Source organism: Carassius carassius, chromosome 14 (genome assembly GCF_963082965.1).
Source record: "Carassius carassius chromosome 14, fCarCar2.1, whole genome shotgun sequence".
NCBI lineage: Eukaryota > Metazoa > Chordata > Actinopteri > Cypriniformes > Cyprinidae > Carassius > Carassius carassius.
In genome coordinates, this window is record NC_081768.1 from 14,516,839 (window position 1) to 14,537,116 (window position 20,278).

At 38.8% G+C, this 20,278-nt stretch overlaps 2 protein-coding genes across 3 annotated transcripts; one reads left to right on the forward strand and one right to left on the reverse strand.

The window, feature by feature from the left end:
* The first annotated feature begins 2,861 nt into the window (after positions 1-2,861).
* Positions 2,862-11,553, forward strand: csgalnact2 (chondroitin sulfate N-acetylgalactosaminyltransferase 2). 2 transcript variants are annotated; one of them, XM_059566239.1, is made up of 8 exons: positions 2,862-3,008; positions 3,675-4,598; positions 4,767-4,983; positions 5,790-5,891; positions 10,074-10,255; positions 10,488-10,582; positions 10,686-10,767; positions 10,946-11,553. In XM_059566239.1, exons 2-8 carry the CDS (start codon positions 3,947-3,949, stop codon positions 11,236-11,238), a joined length of 1,623 nt encoding a protein of 540 aa, XP_059422222.1. In that variant the 5' UTR covers positions 2,862-3,008; positions 3,675-3,946; the 3' UTR covers positions 11,239-11,553. The 2 variants fall into 2 exon arrangements, with proteins under 2 accessions (XP_059422222.1, XP_059422223.1); XM_059566240.1 differs by having other exon boundaries at positions 2,977-3,008; positions 3,883-4,598.
* A 913-nt stretch (positions 11,554-12,466) lies between these two features.
* On the reverse strand, positions 12,467-20,085 carry sec23ip (SEC23 interacting protein). Its single transcript, XM_059566241.1, has 18 exons — positions 19,768-20,085; positions 18,571-19,088; positions 17,452-17,659; positions 16,996-17,189; positions 16,836-16,925; positions 16,627-16,747; positions 16,340-16,429; positions 16,094-16,235; positions 15,076-15,284; positions 14,817-14,914; positions 14,492-14,659; positions 14,317-14,412; positions 14,044-14,217; positions 13,783-13,938; positions 13,550-13,652; positions 13,273-13,458; positions 12,990-13,155; positions 12,467-12,899 (listed from the first exon to the last, which is right to left on the reverse strand). The coding sequence occupies exons 1-18, from the start codon at positions 19,898-19,900 to the stop codon at positions 12,818-12,820; spliced, it is 2,934 nt and encodes a 977-aa protein (XP_059422224.1). The 5' UTR covers positions 19,901-20,085; the 3' UTR covers positions 12,467-12,817.
* Positions 20,086-20,278: the final 193 nt, after the last annotated feature.

Sequence of the window (20,278 nt, forward strand, 5' to 3'; positions counted from 1 at the left end):
TTCATTTCACGATGTTTATTTCTATGTGTTTTATGCTATTTCATTCTCAGAACTTCATGAAAAAGCATAGCTCTAATTATATACACAAGCAGATTCAAATGTGGTAATATTTGTTCATCCTGACATCCTAAGGTTTGAGGCATGGAAACCATGACACATTCTTATACTGTGACCACAAAAATTAATGAATGAACTGAAAAGGAATAAACGTAACAAAGTACCCTGTGTAAACGTAACTTACATTACAAGATTCAAGATTTTTATTTGTCACATACATGGTTATATGGAGAGCATGTGACCAGCAGTGAAATGTAAGTCAGGTCCGCTCCACAGACAGTGCAATTATTAAAGAATACAAACACAAGAAAAGTATATATAAATATGGTATGGAAAAAGTAAGATAAAAAGAATAACATGTGTAGGACAGTGTACTGTAGACTTAATAAATATTATGAGCAGGGATGTACAAGAGAAGAATGTGCAAAAGATTGTACAGGGTATTTACATAGCAGCAATAGAGGTAGTAAAGAAAGTATAGAAAATGATGTGTGCTAGTGACAATGTCAGTTTATTAAAGGCACAATATGTAATTTGTTTTGCTTTAAAAATAGCAGAAATCACTATATCTATGTTATATATATTTTTTAATTGTGTACTTACATTATCCCGACAGTTTCCACGAACTTTCAAATCCGGAGAAAATTATAGTTTAATTAGAAGACAGGGCACGTTTCTTTATTTCCGTTTTGTCGCCCGTCTATGGGGTCATATAAACTTTGACCCCTCTAGTTTATCTAACTTCCTGTGGAACCGCCAAATACAAAGGTGAACAGAAGCAAAGACGAGACGAAGAAGAAAAAGTAGTAGCTAGCCTTGATCGAGACTATTATATTTTATATCTATATTGTTTATATTAGTTTTATACCTCAATCAATAACTTAGTTATGGATCATGAACTATATCCGTATATTTTGTGAAACAATGATGTCTTGTGTAAAACGCAGACGGACTAGCTCTCATGTATAGTATAATGTAAAACCACATTTGTTCTATATCTAGCTGGATAAAGTAGCTTCAAATGCAGTTCACCATCTTGTTCAAAATCATAGTATAAACGTAATTATAATTATTAACGAAATTATTATTATTTTTTACATATATTACTACTAGCTAGATGGAATATTGATTTGATAGGGGTCTGATAATTCATATATCACTCCGTTCGAAAAGATGTGATTGTCAAAATACTAAGTTAGAATGAGTGAGGAATGTGGGGACTGGGGAGCGACAGAGTGCGTGTTCCACTGAACAACAACTCCCATGAGCCCACGCTCTTTCCCTACGGCTTTTGTTATTATTTTGATCACTGACCCCTGGTGGCCAAAAATCCCATACTGTACGTTTAAAGTGTAACTAAACCCCTGCTCAGAGTCTGACTCCACCCACTTGCAATATTTGAAAAATGCTGAAAAGTGGGCAGATCACAGCGGAGATAGAGGGGACGAACCGAGGGCGGGGCTGAGCGAGTGCGGCCTGATCCTGAGACTCGCTGTGACGGATTGATTGACAGCTGCTGTCAGAGACGCTAAAATGGAGAGTGACTGTAGTGAAGCAAGTAGCTTTGCAACAGAGCGATCATTTGATTTAGAGGACTTTTCTCCCCCACTTTCACCTGAAGTGGAGGGTGTCGAGGTGTCTGTTCATATTAATTCCAGCCGCTGGCTCAAACTGCGGTCTTAACTCCCTCACCGTGTCGCTTTTCAGCGCGAACTGTATGGAGAAGCCCATTTCCACCTCCATTGCGTTGGAGAAGCAATCCCGTGTAAAATGCAGTTTGCACACTCGAGCTCTAGGCGGGAACTTGCGGTCTTCCAGCCCAAGTGCATGCAACCACTGGCTCCTAATTTTAAAGTCTGCTGGTAAACTATGCAGTCCAGCAGTGCTGTCACAACTAGCAACACACCTCCGTACCATCCTGACCACTGTACTAAATACAGATAAATCTACGCTAACTTGAAGATCTAAATAACTATATAATTGCTAAGCTAAATAGATGCTATAATAGTCTATCCTTGACTCGTTACCAATACTCGCAATTCCAGCTCCTGACTCACTACAGTGATTTTGATGGTTTTATACTGTCAAGGGCGTGGTAGCTCGTACCAAGGGGCGTGGTGAGCTGGAAAGTGCTTACATCACCTGCCACCGCTTACGTCACTTGCCACCGCAACATCCAATAGGCAAAATCAACTGCAGTAGCCACCGTTCAACCTGAAGAGGGCAGCACTCACACGTTTTTACACCATATATTGTAGAATTAAAACACTTTATACTCAAATGTCAAAAAAGTTACTCGAATCAATGAACAGCACTAATAAAGCCCCATTCTTATAGATCATTAACTAAAAAAAGTTGGTTTAGGGTTTAGTTACTCTTTAAGTATCTTACTGATAATTAACTGAAGTCATGTAGAAGTTAAGAAGCTGAGTTTTAGGAGCCTGATGGCCTGATGAAAGATCAGTTACTCCTTAATTAAATTAAATCATCAAGTGAAAATGAAGATGTTTCACATAATTTGTCGTTTTGCTCTATGAATGGGAAGATTTATTTAAAATAGGTAATACCAAGATGGCACTCACGTTAAACGTTTCTGCTGGAGTAGAAACAACGTGGTGCAGCAGCACGAACACAGAAAAAAAAACCTATGAATACAATTTTAAAGAAAGGATATGAGTTAATCTTCAAAGCAGGCATAATTATAGTGCATTTTTGTAAACCATGGGTTTTAACCTGTTTTTATACAGTCTATGGTTTTAATGATTAGACGGCAGGATGGCTTTTATTTTGACATTCTGCGGCTCGTAGCGGAAGTAATGTGCGTTTTTATTGTGCTTCCTTTTTCATTGCCCCGTGGCGTTCTCTTCCCACATTTATTATGCTCGGTATTCTATTGAACTGCTGCATAAAGAAGCGGTTACCTAGAGCCTCATACAGTCACAACTACCGAGGTAAGTGTCGCACAGTTCCGTGTTTAGTAAACAACTTCAACCTCGACATTTTCTGCCACAAACTACATTGGTAGATTTTCTTTGTGCGAATAGCAAGATTTTTCCATTATCTCTTTTCATCAGGCTGATGAATCAATCAGCCAGATGTTGCCCTGTGCGCATAAAGCTGTATTTCTTTGCTGATTTTCAACCTTAATAAGTATTATTCAGAGTCTTGGGTCCTAAAAGAATTGCGTTACTTGTGCTTTTTTTTTTCTTCTGATGAATTTCTCACAGTGTATGGAATAACGTACATTTAGTCGGCAAAATAAACACCAACAGCGTGATCTGAACAGGACTCCGACCTCGCTAATCGCCAAATTAATAATATATTAATTCCACACACACACACATATATATATATATATATATATGCGTGTGTATGTGTGTGTGTATTTATACAATACAATTTTGTATTATAAATATATAGCACAGTAGATTATACATTATTAATATGGTTATATAATTTTTTTTTATTATTTTGAAGATAAACAGCAAGACCCTACAGGCTGTTAAATTATTGTATATATCTTTTATCATAGTCTAGTCTACTGTTTTTTTTTTTCTCTGTGCTTAGTCTAAATATACTGATAAACAAAATCTGCATTATTTTCATCTTCATTTTAGGTGAGTTATTTCTCTTAAAAGAGGAATATTGTGCAAGCAGGATGACAGTCTGTCAACAGTATATTCACACATCTCTGAGGAATCTGAGCATGTTCAGTGTGCTGTAGTGTGAGGGAGCATGATCACAAGAGAAATGTGACACTACTCCCGCACTCCCTCCGCTTCACTTGGGAATGGATTAATGTGAAAGACTTCATCCTTCCTAAAGGTTACATCTTGTCAGGGTGGGAATGCAAAACAGTGGCTGGTAAAGAGCCCCCTGCCTCTCAGATATGCCCAGACGGGGGCTTCCTCTGCAGGGGCGGGCGCGCTGGCTTCTCCTGGGGATATTTTTGCTCTTGGTACTGCTGCTGTTTGCTTACCTGCTGGAGTGTACGCCGCCTGCGGATGTAAGCAGGGTGCTTCCTGGCCTTGGAGGAGATCCGAATGGAAAGGAGTATTACCAGGCTCTCCTGCAGGAGCAGGAAGAGCGACATCTCAGCCGAGCGGCCAGCCTCAAGAGGCAGATTGCGCAGCTCAAACAAGAACTCCAAGAGATGAGCGAGAAACTGAGGGTACTTCAAGAAAAAAAGGAGGGTCCCGGGCCCCAGAGCCTGATAGATGGCAGAGATCAAGAGCCTGGTGACCTCTTGGAGTACTTGCACTCACAAATCGAGAAGGCGGAGGTGAATACAGGAGCAAGGTTGCCGAGCGAGTACGCACTGGTGCCCTTCGAGAGCTTCACCACCACAAAAGTGTACCAGCTGGAGATGGGCCTGACGCGCCATCCTGAGGAGAAGCCTGTGCGGAAGGACCGGAGGGATGAGCTGGTGGAGGTGATAGAAGCAGGTTTGGATATTATTAATAACCCAGAGGAAGATGACGGACAGGAGGACAACATCCCCATGCAGAGGCAGATGTTCACCGAAAGCCATTTTTTTGAAGGTAAAAGCTGTTCAGAAGACGTATATGCTGCTTTATGTACTTAGCGCACCATGTGGCTAGGAATTTGTGTGTACTTAACAGCTCTTGTTTGTGTTTGAGAATGATAATGGTGGTGTGAACCTTGCCCAGTAATTCGAGCTGCTCTTGTGTACTTGCTATTCTTGGCAGGACTCTACAGGACCGAGAGGGACAAAGGCACACTGTATGAGCTCTACTTTGCTAAAGAGAATTCCCATGAGTACAGCCACATCACCCTCTTTCGTCCGTTCGGGCCCCTCATGAAAGTGAGGAGCACGTCTGTAGACACCGCCAGCACCGTCATTAACATCATAGTGCCACTGTCAGGCCGCACTGAAGCCTTTGTTCAGTTCTTGCACAACTTCAGGTGAGGTGCTCGCTTTAGAATTTGTGGTCATTTTTTGTAGTAATGATGTTTTTGTAGGCTATATGGAAGTTGGCATCATCAGTATTTCAATTAGCTGTTGTATAACTGTAGAAAACAAGCTGTATGACAGACAGACGTTTTTGATTCTTACACATTTTTTCATCATAAAAGTCTTCACAGATAAACGACTTTATGAATTGTGAAGCTCAAGTGCAATTGCCAGAAGTCGAAAGCTAAATGTAGGCTGTAAACAAGCTACACCACAGTCGCATAACTTCAGCCTCCCCACCATTAAGATTCAGACACCCCTTCATAACATCTTTATTTAAAGAACATCACCCCATTTAACCAAAAATCATTTGACTTCAGGAAACTGAAACTTGAAGTTCTAAACTTGTTTCTAGGTTTCGGCCTAAAAATACATCATGTCTGCAGCACACTGCTAATGAAACTCCAAAGAATAATGAATTCCAAAGCAGAAATATCCATTGTCAAAAGTTTAATGAGATATGAAGCACAGATTACACAGAAATCACTTTCAAAGTTGCATCAAATTGCAAAATCTATTTTTACGCATACATAACTGCTGCTTGTGCAGATTCTTATTGACATTTCAAACTAAACTTTTCACAGAGCATGTTAGAGAGATTCTGGGATCATATCTGAGAATGTGTGTCAGTGTGTTCTTGTGTGCTGCAAATAATATGGTTAAACTTCTAAAAATGTGTGGGTAGCAGCAACACGGAGCCAGTTTTCCCTTGGGAGTTTTGGAAATGTTGTGGTCAGACTGTGTTTTCTGTGTGCAGGGAGGTTTGTGTACAGCAGGACAAGCGGGTGCATCTCACAGTGGTGTATTTTGGGCAAGCGGGCCTGCAGGAGGTGAAGGCGTCTCTGAGGAAAATGTCCAGGTTTGAGCTCTGCAAATATTCAGAAATGTTATGAGCATAGCATACCTGAAACATTCTGTTTGCACCAACATTCTGAATGGAGAAAGGAAAGGAATGAGCTGTTTACCCATCTTAGTGAGCCAATTAAAATGTTATTTTTTGGCTAGCAGGAAATATGCTCGCTTTTTTATTATTATTATTATTGAGTAAGGCATGTAATCTGTTTAAAAGTGCCATGTGCAAAAATTGAGCTAAAAATATTTAAAAAATTACCTATACGCATCAAAAGTATGAGAAGAAATAAGGGCGATGATGTCATTAAAAAATGTAAAGTTATAGTGCTGCAGAGATATCAACCTTAAAGGTGCCATCTGTCATATCTGGCAAAAAAATCAAGTCATACTCCACATTCCATACCAGATGGGGGCAGTATGCCTCAATAAAGTGAATTGGTCTACTCTAGAGTAACAAACGAGAAACAGCATAGTCTCTATGCTCCGCCCCTACCTTCACAACAACACTAGAGCATAGCTGAAGCCTATAAGACAGCTGTTCTAAATTGCAGTCCTCGCGCCCCACTGCTCTGCACATTTTGAACGTTTCTCTTAGAGCTTCAGACATTTGTTCTATTCGAACATAAGTGCCCTGCGAAGTGGTCATCACAGGATATTCAGCCATGATTCCAGTTCGAAGTGAACGTAGATATGTTCCAATCAAAGTGCATTGAAGTGTGCAAGACGTGAATTTAAATTGTATTGATTTACAGAGGTATATGATGTCACAGTTGTCCATGTTTAAAGACGCTGCACAGCACAAATCAGTGAATGAATGTTTCGATGTGAGGTAAACTTCAACAGATTTCCCGTGCTCAGAGAGTAGGGAGCAATGAACAATTAGAACACAGTTCATGCACGGAGTTCATTTCTAACGAGCTGATTATCTGAATCAGGTGTGTTAACAAAGAGAAACGTGCAAAATATGCAGAGCAGTGGGGCGCGATGACTGGAAATGAGAACCGCTGCTATAAGAGGACGTTTTGCCTCCAGAGGAACGTTGGGTGATGTCAAGTGATTTTGAAACATGACATCTTCAAGCTACTCCCCTTCACCTTTACCAGTGAATATGTTCATATTCGTTTTGTTCATATTACATTGAGTTGTATATACACATTATTGGAATTAAATTAATTTGACAGACAGCATTCTGTCAACATCATTGGTCCAAGCTAGCGCCAACCAACGTAACCAGAGCTGGCAACTCTCAAGCATTCACCGTGAGACACACGCAATTGACTCTTTTCACACGCTTTCACGCCACACATTCTCACGTACAGAAAAACCACGAAGCAAAGAGGACACGGAGACCAACAGACTAGACAGAGCAGGTTACTTATGATATAAAAATATGGGTAAGTTATAGCTAGCTAATTATCAAACGCAGCTACGGTTAGCCATCGCTAACATTAGCACGTTTATAGAACAGCCTTCGATACATTTCTATGTTATAACTTCCCGAAAAAAAATACACAAACATATAAAACAAACTTCTAGCGAAATACTAACAGCATCTAACTTACCAATCCAAAAGAAATGTTGCAAGTTTGGTGTCGAACCTCATTTCTTTCAGGTCCATCAGTTGTCTCCAGCGATTGAAAGCAGTGCCGATGTTTACTCTGGTTCGGCTCCTTTTCTTATCGGATTTGATTTGTGTTTCCGAGCGAGGTTGTTTCCCTGTAGCGGGTGGTGGTCTCTTGCCAAGGGCTTCAACCATCCTTCCGCTTGATTGACATCAGGTTAGATTATGCCCACAAGCCGTGCGAGTTATTCGTGTATTGCAGGTTGGCTGGTGGTTATGTTGCCCACATACCGCCTCCCATGGCCGAAACTGGTATTACGACACCTGTCGGGCCGGGGCTAGTAATGCTACTGATAATTAAGGTTGATATCTCTGCAGCACTATAACTTTACATTTTTTTAATGACATCATCGCCCTTATTTCTTCTCATACTTTTGATGCGTGTAGGTAATTTTTTTAATATTTTTAGCTTAATTTTTGCACATGGCACCTTTAATTAGCAGTAGCATTACTAGCCCCGGCCCGACAGGTGTCGTAATACCAGTTTCGGCCATGGGAGGCGGTATGCGGGCAACATAACCACCAGCCAACCTGCAATACACGAATAACTCGCACGGCTTGTGGGCGTAATCTAACCTGATGTCAATCAATTGGAAGGATGGTTGAAGCCCTTGGCAAGAGACCACCACCCGCTACAGGGAAACAACCGCGCTCGGAAACACAAATCAAATCCGATAAGAAAAGGAGCCGAACCAGAGTAAACATCGGCACTGCTTTCAATCGCTGGAGACAACTGATGGACCTGAAAGAAATGAGGTTCGACACCGAACTTGCAACATTTCTTTTGGATTGGTAAGTTAGATGCTGTTAGTATTTCGCTAGAAGTTTGTTTTATATGTTTGTGTATTTTTTTTCGGGAAGTTATAACATAGAAATGTATCGAAGGCTGTTCTATAAACGTGCTAATGTTAGCGATGGCTAACCGTAGCTGCGTTTGATAATTAGCTAGCTATAACTTACCCATATTTTTATATCATAAGTAACCTGCTCTGTCTAGTCTGTTGGTCTCCGTGTCCTCTTTGCTTCGTGGTTTTTCTGTACGTGAGAATGTGTGGCGTGAAAGCGTGTGAAAAGAGTCAATTGCGTGTGTCTCACGGTGAATGCTTGAGAGTTGCCAGCTCTGGTTACGTTGGTTGGCGCTAGCTTGGACCAATGATGTTGACAGAATGCTGTCTGTCAAATTAATTTAATTCCAATAATGTGTATATACAACTCAATGTAATATGAACAAAACGAATATGAACATATTCACTGGTAAAGGTGAAGGGGAGTAGCTTGAAGATGTCATGTTTCAAAATCACTTGACATCACCCAACGTTCCTCTGGAGGCAAAACGTCCTCTTATAGCAGCGGTTCTCATTTCCAGTCCTCGCGCCCCACTGCTCTGCATATTTTGCACGTTTCTCTTTGTTAACACACCTGATTCAGATAATCAGCTCGTTAGAAATGAACTCCGTGCATGAACTGTGTTCTAATTGTTCATTGCTCCCTACTCTCTGAGCACGGGAAATCTGTTGAAGTTTACCTCACATCGAAACATTCATTCACTGATTTGTGCTGTGCAGCGTCTTTAAACATGGACAACTGTGACATCATATACCTCTGTAAATCAATACAATTTAAATTCACGTCTTGCACACTTCAATGCACTTTGATTGGTACATATATCTACGTTCACTTCGAACTGGAATCATGGCTGAATATCCTGTGATGACCACTTCGCAGGGCACTTATGTTCGAATAGAACAAATGTCTGAAGCTCTAAGAGAAACGTTCAAAATGTGCAGAGCAGTGGGGCGCGAGGACTGCAATTTAGAACCGCTGTCTTATAGGCTTCAGCTATGCTCTAGTGTTGTTGTGAAGGTAGGGGCGGAGCATAGAGACTATGCTGTTTCTCGTTTGTTACTCTAGAGTAGACCAATTCACTTTATTGAGGCATACTGCCCCCATCTGGTATGGAATGTGGAGTATGACTTGATTTTTTTGCCAGATATGACAGATGGCACCTTTAAGTACATTACCAAGTTTGGGGTCAGTAAGATTTTTATTTATATTTATTTAAAGAAATGAATACTTTTTTTCCAGTATGCATTAAATCTGTCAGTGGCAGGAAAGACATTTACAAATTTCAAATAAATGCTGGTCTTTTGAACTTTTCTGTACATCAAAAAATCCTTAAAGTATCAGGGTTTCCACCCAAATATAAAGCAGCAAAACCGTTTTCAGCATTGATTTTTATTTTCCCTTGAGCAGCAAATCAGCATATTGAAATTATTTCTGAAGCACCAGATTGGAATGAATTACATTTTAAAATATATTAAAATACAAAAGGTTACTTGAAAATGTAAAAATATTTCACAATATTACTGTTTTATTGTATCTTTGATCAAAATCAATGCAGCCTTGTTGAGCATGAGAGAATTTTTTCAAATAATAAAAAAAAAAAAAACATCTTACAGACTTCTGGTTTATAAACAGTAGAGTAGTTTTAACACGGTGTTATTACTCCCTTCAGTTTGGCATAAATCTTCTAAACCTCATGTTGTTTCCTCCACTGTTTGTATTCAGTGAGGAAAACTTCAGTAACTACACCCTGATCCCCGTGGATGAGGAGTTTTCACGCGGCCGTGGTCTGGACATCGGAGCTCACGCGTGGGAGAAAGGGGGTGATGTGTTGATGTTCTTCTGTGATGTTGACATCTACTTCACACTGGAATTTCTTAGCACTTGTCGTCTCAATACAGCTCCAGGTCTGTCATTTAACAAGCATTTCTATCTGAAAAATCATTAAACATCTAGTATTTCTTTCATTTTGCGCTGTTGTTTGATTGTACTATAGGGTTTAGTTTATGTGTAGCAAATAAATTCATGAAATTGACTTGTTTTGCATGTGTGTGAGATCAGTAAAAATAAACTAAATATTTGTAATTAAATTTTTCACAATAAATTCATAATAGAAGTTCATTTTTTCCTCCCATGAAGGAAAACGAGTTTTCTATCCAGTGGTTTTCAGTTTGTACAATCCAGCTATAGTTTATGGAAATCTTGAGTTTCCCCCTCCCATTGAGAATCAGCTGGTATGTAACATCAAGATTTATTTTCTATGAACTTACATGTTTGTCAGATATATGGCTTTCTACTGATACTAAAGTGAATAATGCAATTGTATGCTGTTTACAGATTCATAAAAAAGATGCCGGATTCTGGAGGGATTTTGGATTTGGCATGACTTGTCAGTATCGCTCTGACTTCCTCAGCATTGGTATGTCAGTGTGGATTTAAATGTGGGAAAAGTTTTAAATTTTATAATAAAAATTCAGCAAAAGTAGACGAAAGAAATGTTTCAAATATTTCAATAATATTTGTTTTATTGTAGTAAATCTTCTTGAAAGATCTTTTGCTTGTTACATATAAATAAACTCAAGGTTCCCCTTTTCTAGGGGGATTTGATCTGGAAGTGAAAGGCTGGGGTGTGGAAGATGTGCACTTGTACAGGAAGTACCTACGAAGTGATCAGATTGTGATCCGCACTCCTGTATCAGGCCTTTTCCACCTGTGGCATGAGAAGCTGTGCGCAGATGAACTGACCCCAGAGCAGTACCGCATGTGCATCCAGTCCAAGGCCATGAACGAGGCGTCACACTCTCACCTGGGCATGCTGGTGTTCAGGGAGGAGATCGAGACTCACCTTCGAAAGCAGGCCTACAAAACCCAGAGCAGACCAGCAGAATAAATCAACAATACAGAGCACAACATTGTTGATGATGGCAATGAAGAAATAGGTCAAATTGACATTTTTGATATAAACTAACTTAACAAAGTCAACTCTAATTAGTCATCCATGGATTACTGAAGACCTTATGACAGCAAAAAAGACTTTTAAGTGTGGTGGGAGGATGGTACTGATAGGTACTACGTAACCTGTTTACATCAATGAGACTTTAATCTACATTCTGGAATAGTTTGCTTTAATGTCAATTGAAATGTTAGGCGTTCTGCACTAGAAGGACTTTTTGAATTTATTAACTACATGTGGCAATAATGACCAGAGTAAAAAGAGTGTGTGCAAACTATTTGTAAATTGAAGTTGTCTTAATGAATTGAATGCAACAGATTGCATTTTTTTTTTTTACAAATAATTTACACCGAAGTGATTAATAATGGGAATTGGGAAAGCATGTCTTTTTTTATTTTGCAAATAACTGACAGAGCCATACGTTACATTTTTATTGAAAATTTATGCGCTGCGACAAAAATGAGACCTGTTGCAAAAAGGGACAATCATCCACAGATGGATGTGGTTAAACTTGCCATGCTGGATTTGTACTGTAGCCGATGTCTCTGTTGGAATAGTATTCAGATAATGGGAAAAGTCTTCCAAGTGTTTGGACCCGATATGCATTTTAATGCGTGTGTCAAACTCTTACTTTGCACCATGTGTGAGGACACTGGTCAGTGCCATAGCACTAACAGTCAGGGCTTTATGTTGCAGGTATTTGATATTTCAAGACATTAGCCTTTGCACTCACTTTTAAAGAATCTGTAGAAGTAGTGAGAGAAAAGAAAAAGAAACACCACACATCCCTAAAAGACATTTCTGTGATTGAACGTACCACTTCTGATGAGGACTTTATGTATTAATTCAACTTTAAGCAGCAGGTAACCATTGCTATCGGTTGTAGAGCCTAAAATTGGTCAGGATCTTGAGTTCCACTGTTTGTTTGTTTTTAAATAAAAGGAATACAACTAAGAATTGTCAATGATTTTTGTCCCCAAAATAAACCATGATGTGGTACAGCAGTTTAACCTTGAAATGTAAACCTGCCATTTGATCCCCAGCAGTTTTGTCATGAATTATTTGGAGCGAAATCTATGTGCCAGCTAATATCAATTCTTAAATATCCCAATATATTGAAGAGAACTGTAAAATGGTCTGACAAGCCAAATCGACAAACCAGCTAATAATAGTTCAGTTTATTAGGATTTGTTGTTTGAAGTTTTTACATAGCATAGTTATTTCTTCACTAACTATAAAGTTTCTGTTAATACCATTTGATTCCATTTGCAGTTGCACTCAAACATTCGCAACTCTATAATTTAAGCTATAAAAATGGCATTTTAAACCCTTGTGGTGGTATTGAAATCCACTATTTGACTTTCATTTCTTAATTTAAGACACATGGAACAATACAAGTGTATTCATTTTAAATTAAGACAGTCCAAGATGAAGAGTTGAAAACGGTTTAAAATATTCTTTTATCTCCAAAGCAATGTGATTTGTGACGACCGAGGAGTTTTAGTGAGCCATTACATCAATGCACTGAGTGATCTGGGTGTATGTTCATGGTCTTGTAAATTTCCTTGAGGAGTAGCAGAGCTGTATCTTCAGATTCCCTGAGGAAAGAGACAAAAGTGTGTTTATAAAACACAACATGACGGTAATGCTATTATTACATAATGATATTGTTATGGAAGATCACATACCAGTAACACAGATGACTTTGGAGTGCAAACAGGTATTCATTAAAGCTCTCGATGGGTTTCTCTTGCAGGACGTAGTCAATGCGATTCCCTCCATTCAGCATGCCCACTTTTATTTGTGTCTCCTCTTCCTTCTGGGGCTCAGGACTCTCAACCATCTTATTCTCCTCTGCAAGCAAACAGTGAGATTCAGATTTTGATAGAGCTTGAGCTGAAGTGTGCACAGTAAACCAGAGCAATGATGCAATGAAAAAAGTTAAGAGGATATAAACTGTGGTTAACTTGCCTTCCCCTTGCTGCATTTCCTCTTCTGCTTTAATTTGACTGGCGACCATGGCGAGCTGTTCGTGTAGTTGAACAGACGATGTGTGAGCGCGGGCAAACTCATTCAGAGTCTGCCAAGCACTCTTCAGAGAGCTCATGAAGCCTTGCTTTAGGTCAGAGCCCATTCTGGATAAACTCTCTTTTAATTCTGGACACAAGACACAAAAAATCCAATCAATTATTATTCAATTATTTACGGTTTTTAGAACAATATAAAAAAAAAACTGTCTAATACATACCAAGATGAAGCCTCTTTCTCCCTTTATGATGAGGGATCAAAACCGGCTCCAGCTCAATGTCTGGTAAGATCATGGGTTCAATTCTGTATGCAACTGGATCCAGCTGAGTGCATGATAACATTAATTAATTAGCTGCAGAATGTTAAAAGTTCAAAATTGTGGTGTTCATTTTTCTTCATTTATACTGACACTTCAGTCCTAAACCATTTTGGACAAGCTAAGACACCACTCACTGGATGATAGATATTGAAGAACCCTTTGCAGGTGGGAAGCTGGTAGGACTCTTCGATTTTCTCCACCCCACGTACTGTCAGAAACATCCCGATGGGAGAACCGAGAGCAAAGAAATTCACCGGTTCAAAGACAAGAGCATGATAAACCACTGACACCTGGAGAGAAACATCCATGATTGTAGAGCATGTTCACATATCAGGTTCGGACCAAATACCTTACTTCTATCCTCTTGATCCAGAGACCAATTTAGCAAGTATTACCTGTCCTGTGCCTATTTCAAAATAGTTGTAATCCACATGGATTGAGGACATGGTCCTTCCCACTGGCAGTTTGCTGAGGGCAGGATCTGGTGTGGGCTCCGTCTGAACGGGAGGTTGGGTCTCTTTTGGTTCCTCTTTTTCTACAGTCTTCTCTTTCACAGCCTTTCGGGCCGTCTGCCAAGAAACAAATGTGTTTCACAGTGTCACACAAAACTGGACAAATAATAAGTGCAAACAATTCCAGATGTAAAATAAAGACAATTGAAAACCTGCCTGTTTTGCAGACTTCTCTTTGACAAAATTGGCCAGTTTTTTACGTGGCCCCAGAGGAATAGCCATCTCCTTCAGATCATCTATTGTGCACAACAGCTGCAACAGAGATGGACAAATAGCAGTGATGAGTAGCTTGCTCCGTTTTGAATAAAAACTAAATTTCAAAAGCTCTCACCAGAGACTCTACGTCAATCTTCTCTGTCTCAAAAGTGCTCAAATATTCAGACAACCCCAACATCTCCAGAACCGATGCCAGGTTGCCGATCTCCTCCTCTTCCTCTTTAGACTCTTCCTCAGCAGCTGCTACAGTAGGCACTTCATTGGTCTGGATGACAGGACTTACCTACAGCAATTAAACATCATTCAAATCAGGTTTAGAAGTCATCTTAAACACCCACAGATGGTGGCTTCCAGGAATGCCATGTCATATTTTAATATGCCATTTCAATTAATGTGGGGCATTCCTTCGGTCATCTTCAAAAATTCTAATGTATTGATACCTGTTTCACATTAGGCGGAGCATTTCCATTGGTCACTGGGCCTGATGAAGGTGACCCAGTCTTCTGATTTGACAGCAGATCAAAAAGTATCAAAGAGCCTACAGATTAGGGGATGTTAAAAAAAAATGTAAATAAAAAATATAAATTTAGTTCAAGAGTACATGGTGTTTTTACATACTATCAGCGAGCTCTTATAGACGTTCAAGGTTTATGATTTAAGACGTTGAATCAGAGTTCTGTAGAAGCAAAGGATTCTCACCCAAGCTATGTCCAGCCACAGACACTCTGCCTCTGAAGTCTGGGTTTCTTTGCATGAATAGTGCATGCAAGCGGTTGATCTCAACAGCCACGGTGTCCATAATGGTCTGGCAGTAGGTTGGGCTGTTGTAGAAGAGAACATCTAAGAGGGTTTCATTAGTGAAGTGACGCAAACGACCTGTGCTGGGCAGAGTAATCTTCTTTATCCTCCTAGTGATGATTAAAACATAAAAGACAAAACAAGACGTTTATGATAATACAGACAACATGAACTAGGCAGAACAGTATGGAGATTTCAAGGTCATAGCAGCAACAAGAAGAAAGGAAATTTCCTGACAACATTTTTTTCAGTAACCTTAGCAAAACGAGTTTCTTAAGAAAGGACAAGCTAATTTAATACCAGTTAATGTGTTTTATAATTATACTTCCATTCAAAAGTTTGGGGTGGGTAAGATTATTTTCATGTTTTTGAAAGAAACTTCTTATTCTCACCAATGCATTTATTTGATAAAATCGGTATGTATATATATTTTACTTTAATATATTTTTTAATTTTATTTACTGTCATTATGGAAAAGCTGAATTATCATTTTACCCCAGTCTATATTTATTTATTCCATGTATTCCAGTCAGTCACATGACCCTTCAGAACTCATTCTAATATGCTGATTTCCTGCTCAAGAAACACCTTCAATGTTGAAAATAGTGGTGGTGCTTAATATTCTTGGGAGAATTGTTATACATTTCTTCAAGATTCTTTAATGAATAGAAAGAACAAAACACTTCTTCCATAATATAAAATTATCAATTTTTTTTTATATATATATACATATATATATCAATTTATCAAAAATATTTGCTAAATAGAAGCAATAGTTTCTTTAAAAACTTGATCACAAACGTTTGAATCATAAATGTATGCTTTGAATATAATTGAATATATATTATGGTGGCTGAAGTGTCAGTTTTAGGCCTCATATACAGCTTTCCAGTGAACCCTCTCTTGAATGTGTCTGTACCTGTCAACCCCTGTGGCATCACCATGCAGAGCTGTGTGCCAGTGCACAGGCAGAAACTCCACACGACTAATCAGATGATCATCACGGGCCTTTTTGAAATGACTCTGCAACAACTTCAAAGACACGCTGCGGAAGTCATCCACTGGGAATACAAACACAGTCTGCATTCACACAGAGCCAATATATGGCCTAAATCAAGACTTTGAACTCAAATTTTTATCTGGCCACTAAACTAGTGTAACATACCACACTCCACCATGCTCCTAAACCTCAGGTCACAGACGGGGCCTATGCCATGCACCATAAACACCAGATGATCCACCTGAGGCATTTCACCTACACGGGAAAACACAATATTCTTCAATAATTCTGGCATGTTATGCATTCTCCTTTAAAAAAATACCTAATAATCTTGAGGTCGAGGGCTGTTTGACAGTTTGCATTTGAAACATTTTAAAATGTAGAGGATTTTAAATGGCAAAATACCAGAACAAATTACTTAGACTGGATAAATGGTTAAAAGATTCATTTACCATCAGGAACTTCATCCTGATCATCGTCCACACCCCTCTTGACGACCCGAGGTCGGGTCTGACCATCCTGTGTCGTGCCCCATTCATCAGGCATGGCTGACGGCTGAAACTGCACAATCACCTGACGAGGAACCAATCAGATTTATGCCACAAAACTGTGAGTCCTGTCTAGATTATATTCTTACTAAAAACATTTAATAATGTTGTACCTTTGGATTGTGCATTACGATGGTCTCACCAGAAGGGAATTCCAGTCGGCGGTGCCACTGATTAGTGGTAACAGCTTTCTTATATTCTGCCTGTTTAACATCGAACAGTTAAAAGTTGTCTTCTGATACTGTTGAGAAAAATGTATAGGGGTGCACAAACCTCCAGCTTCTCACTAAAGTCTTCTGAATAGGGGATGAAGCGACTGTCTGCGTCTCCTTTGTAGAACCAGGTACAGCGGCGGACCTCAGTGGGCTCTTCCTCCCAGTACACGGCAGTCCGTGCACGGTCATACAGCTGCACGTCATAGCGCCCTCCGTCCGTACACACTATCACATTCTCTGGATCTGGCTGAACTGAAGCAACACATTAAGAAATAGACTAAGAGTGGTCATGTGCTTTTGGCATACACAGAAAAACACAATCCAGTTAATCTCAAAGAAATTAAATTACAGTGACTGAGGCAGTTCCATTGAGCCTGAAACAAAGTTATCCTAAAAGTAAACAGCAGACGTCAAACATCAAAAGCCTGAGAACTAATATTAAAATACTGGCAGAGGCTTGTAGAGTCATCCCTGCCAATGTAAGTGGGTTTGACGAAAACACTTTCTGTCTTACCAGAGTTAAATGTTTCTTCCAAGCAAATGGAATCCAGAATACTAAAGGGAAGCCAGACCATCTTTGACTCCACTTGTTTGCAGTAGAACCAGTGAGGTTGAACCGGTTCATAAACATTGTATGCATATGGAACCATTGAGTTGGCAGGAACTAATGGTCCGGTCATGCTGGCTGTTGTAGGGGGTGGTGGTATCTGTGTTGGGGGAGGCTGAAAAATAGCAAAACACTATAAAGACAAAATACAATTCCTTTTTAAAACTGTTACAAAATATGCCCGTTTTCTTAAACATGCTTAAAAAGACAGTTGATTGCTTAAAATGGCATTTTTTATTTTATGTATTTATTTTTTATTTTATGTATTTATTTATTTTTTTCAGGTTGAACCAGTACCAGTATATAGTACATATTCTAGTTTATATAAATCTGATTTGATAATTAAGTTATAGCTGACAACCCACAAATGGACAATATTAAAATTCTATTCTATTTTGAAAGAAAGAAAAAAAAATTCAAAACTGAAATCTGGTAAAAAAAAAAAATATATATATATATATATGATTTTAGTTATCACAACAAATTATTTTGCCACTGCTGTTAGCTAAAATGTTAAACTAAAATGATTTAGGTACTGAAAAATAAAGCTAAAATAATAAAAAAAACATTATATGAAAAACTTAACTTTAAAAACATAAATGAAAATGTTTAAGTGAAATAAGTTGAAATACTTAAATGACTAAATTAATTATAGCTATATATTAATATTAAAATAAATTTAAAAAATCTATTAAACAAAGAAAAACATGACAAAAGAACAAAATCCTAAATTACTAAAACTACAAATCGAAACTTAAAATATAAGAACCTATTAATTCTAAATATTAAGAAATACTACAATGGCATATAAATACTAAAATAGCACTGTATTTTACAGTATGAAACTTTTGTGAATATTAGATCTACAAAGCAGGAAATGAGTAGGAACAATTAAATATCCACTACTGGCCAAGCAGCTCTAATAGCTCTAATAGTGGCAGCAGAGCCAGTAAATTCCCTCTTATTTCCAACTATAAATTTAAGCGCATAGTGATTAAAAAACAAATCTGACATTACATGACCAACCTTGCTGAATGCTGTTGGTGGAGTCTGGAGCGAGGGAGCAGGGGTGGTCTGAGAATAGGGGTTTAGATGCTGGGGTGTTTGGCTGGGGGGCTGCTGCTGTAATTCAGGAGCCATGAGGTAAGGATTAGTTTTGCTACTGGAAGCATTGTGACGGTATGGATTATAGGACTGCTGGGAGCTCTGGGTAGGAGGAGGAGGAGGAGTCGGTGCATTAGGTGGATGAGTGTATGTACTCATAGGAGTTTGATTAGTAACACTGCCATACTGCAGAACGGGGTTCATGTGAGATATTGGTGGGTTTAGAGGTGGGCTAGCTGCAGTGGATGCAGGCGACGGGCCTGTTGTTGATGGTATGACGGTGGCGGCCGGAGGCGGGCATGGCTGCTGCCCTATAAATGCAAAAGGGTCGCTGCTGTTAGTAGTGTTGGAAAAATAATTGAACGTGGAGGCTTGTTGAGGAGCTGCTGATGACGTCTGACCAAGAAAACTGTCTTCTTCTCCAACTTCACTGGCATCATCTTTACAGAGGAAGACATGAAAGAAATGCACAGAAAATTAGTCTTAAATATAACTATTTTGTCAGAACATAATAAATAAAAAACAAATGGCATTAAAGCTTTATGAGCTTTCAATATATTATTTATTAAAAACATTTAGAAAAAATACACAAGTGTGCATCTAGGCTGTAATACTGCCCTAGATTTAATTAATCATCCTATAAAAATAGAAACACTCAAATTTTAAAATAAAAGTTAGGAAAAGTTAATAATAGCAGTAATGGTTCTTTAAAAGGTACATGAGATAATTCTGTGTTTCTACAATATTTAATGCAATTTAATTAAGTTAAGGTTTGATGACAGGTGATTTATGGGATAGTTAGTGATAATGTTATCTCATGGCACGTTTGAGTAGTGACCACTGATTAATTTCACACCGTAAATGCTACGTTACCTGTTACATAAGTGTAACGGCAACTGTTCTTTTACTAATCAAGCAAATAAAATCAATATAAAATTCGCAAAATATTTGACAACGGAAAAAAATGCTTGTTTATGGTTACTGGATATCAGAGTAAAATAATCTTACAGAAATCATAAGCTTATTATCATAGAGAGCAAAGACCTTCGAGCTGAAAATAGAGGAAAGCTAATATAACTAGCCACTAAAGCAGCTCATCTGAAGAGTTTCTAAGCTCACCTCCGGATAAAACTGCGGGGCCGGTGGCCTGACTGACGGGTATGAACGGCAGGCTGAAGTTGAACTCCGGAGCCGCTGAAAACAGCAGATTTGCGCTGCTGCTGGGGATGTTATTGGCTTTCCTGTCAGCCATTTTCAATCAAATATTACACGTAGCTTGTCCTCCAGTCGGAACAGGCAGAGCTTTTTTTTCCTTTTTCTTTTTTTTTCAGCACTTCCTGGTTCGTCACCGCAGAGATCAAAGGGATCTCTAGATTTTTCGCAGATCTTCACTTCATTGATAGTATGAAAGATTCATATAATAATCTGCTCTGACGCATAGCACATGGTATACAGGTTTGTGTGACGTTGACGTACCAAGGCAAAAGTAATCGATGACTCACATCATCGATAGTGTAATTGCTTTCGTTTTTCTTTTAGAAAACACGAGATGCTAGAAAATAAAAATATTTCCAAACAAAACCAAAAACACCTTCACTTTCAAGCGCTCATCATATTTAACTTCAAATAT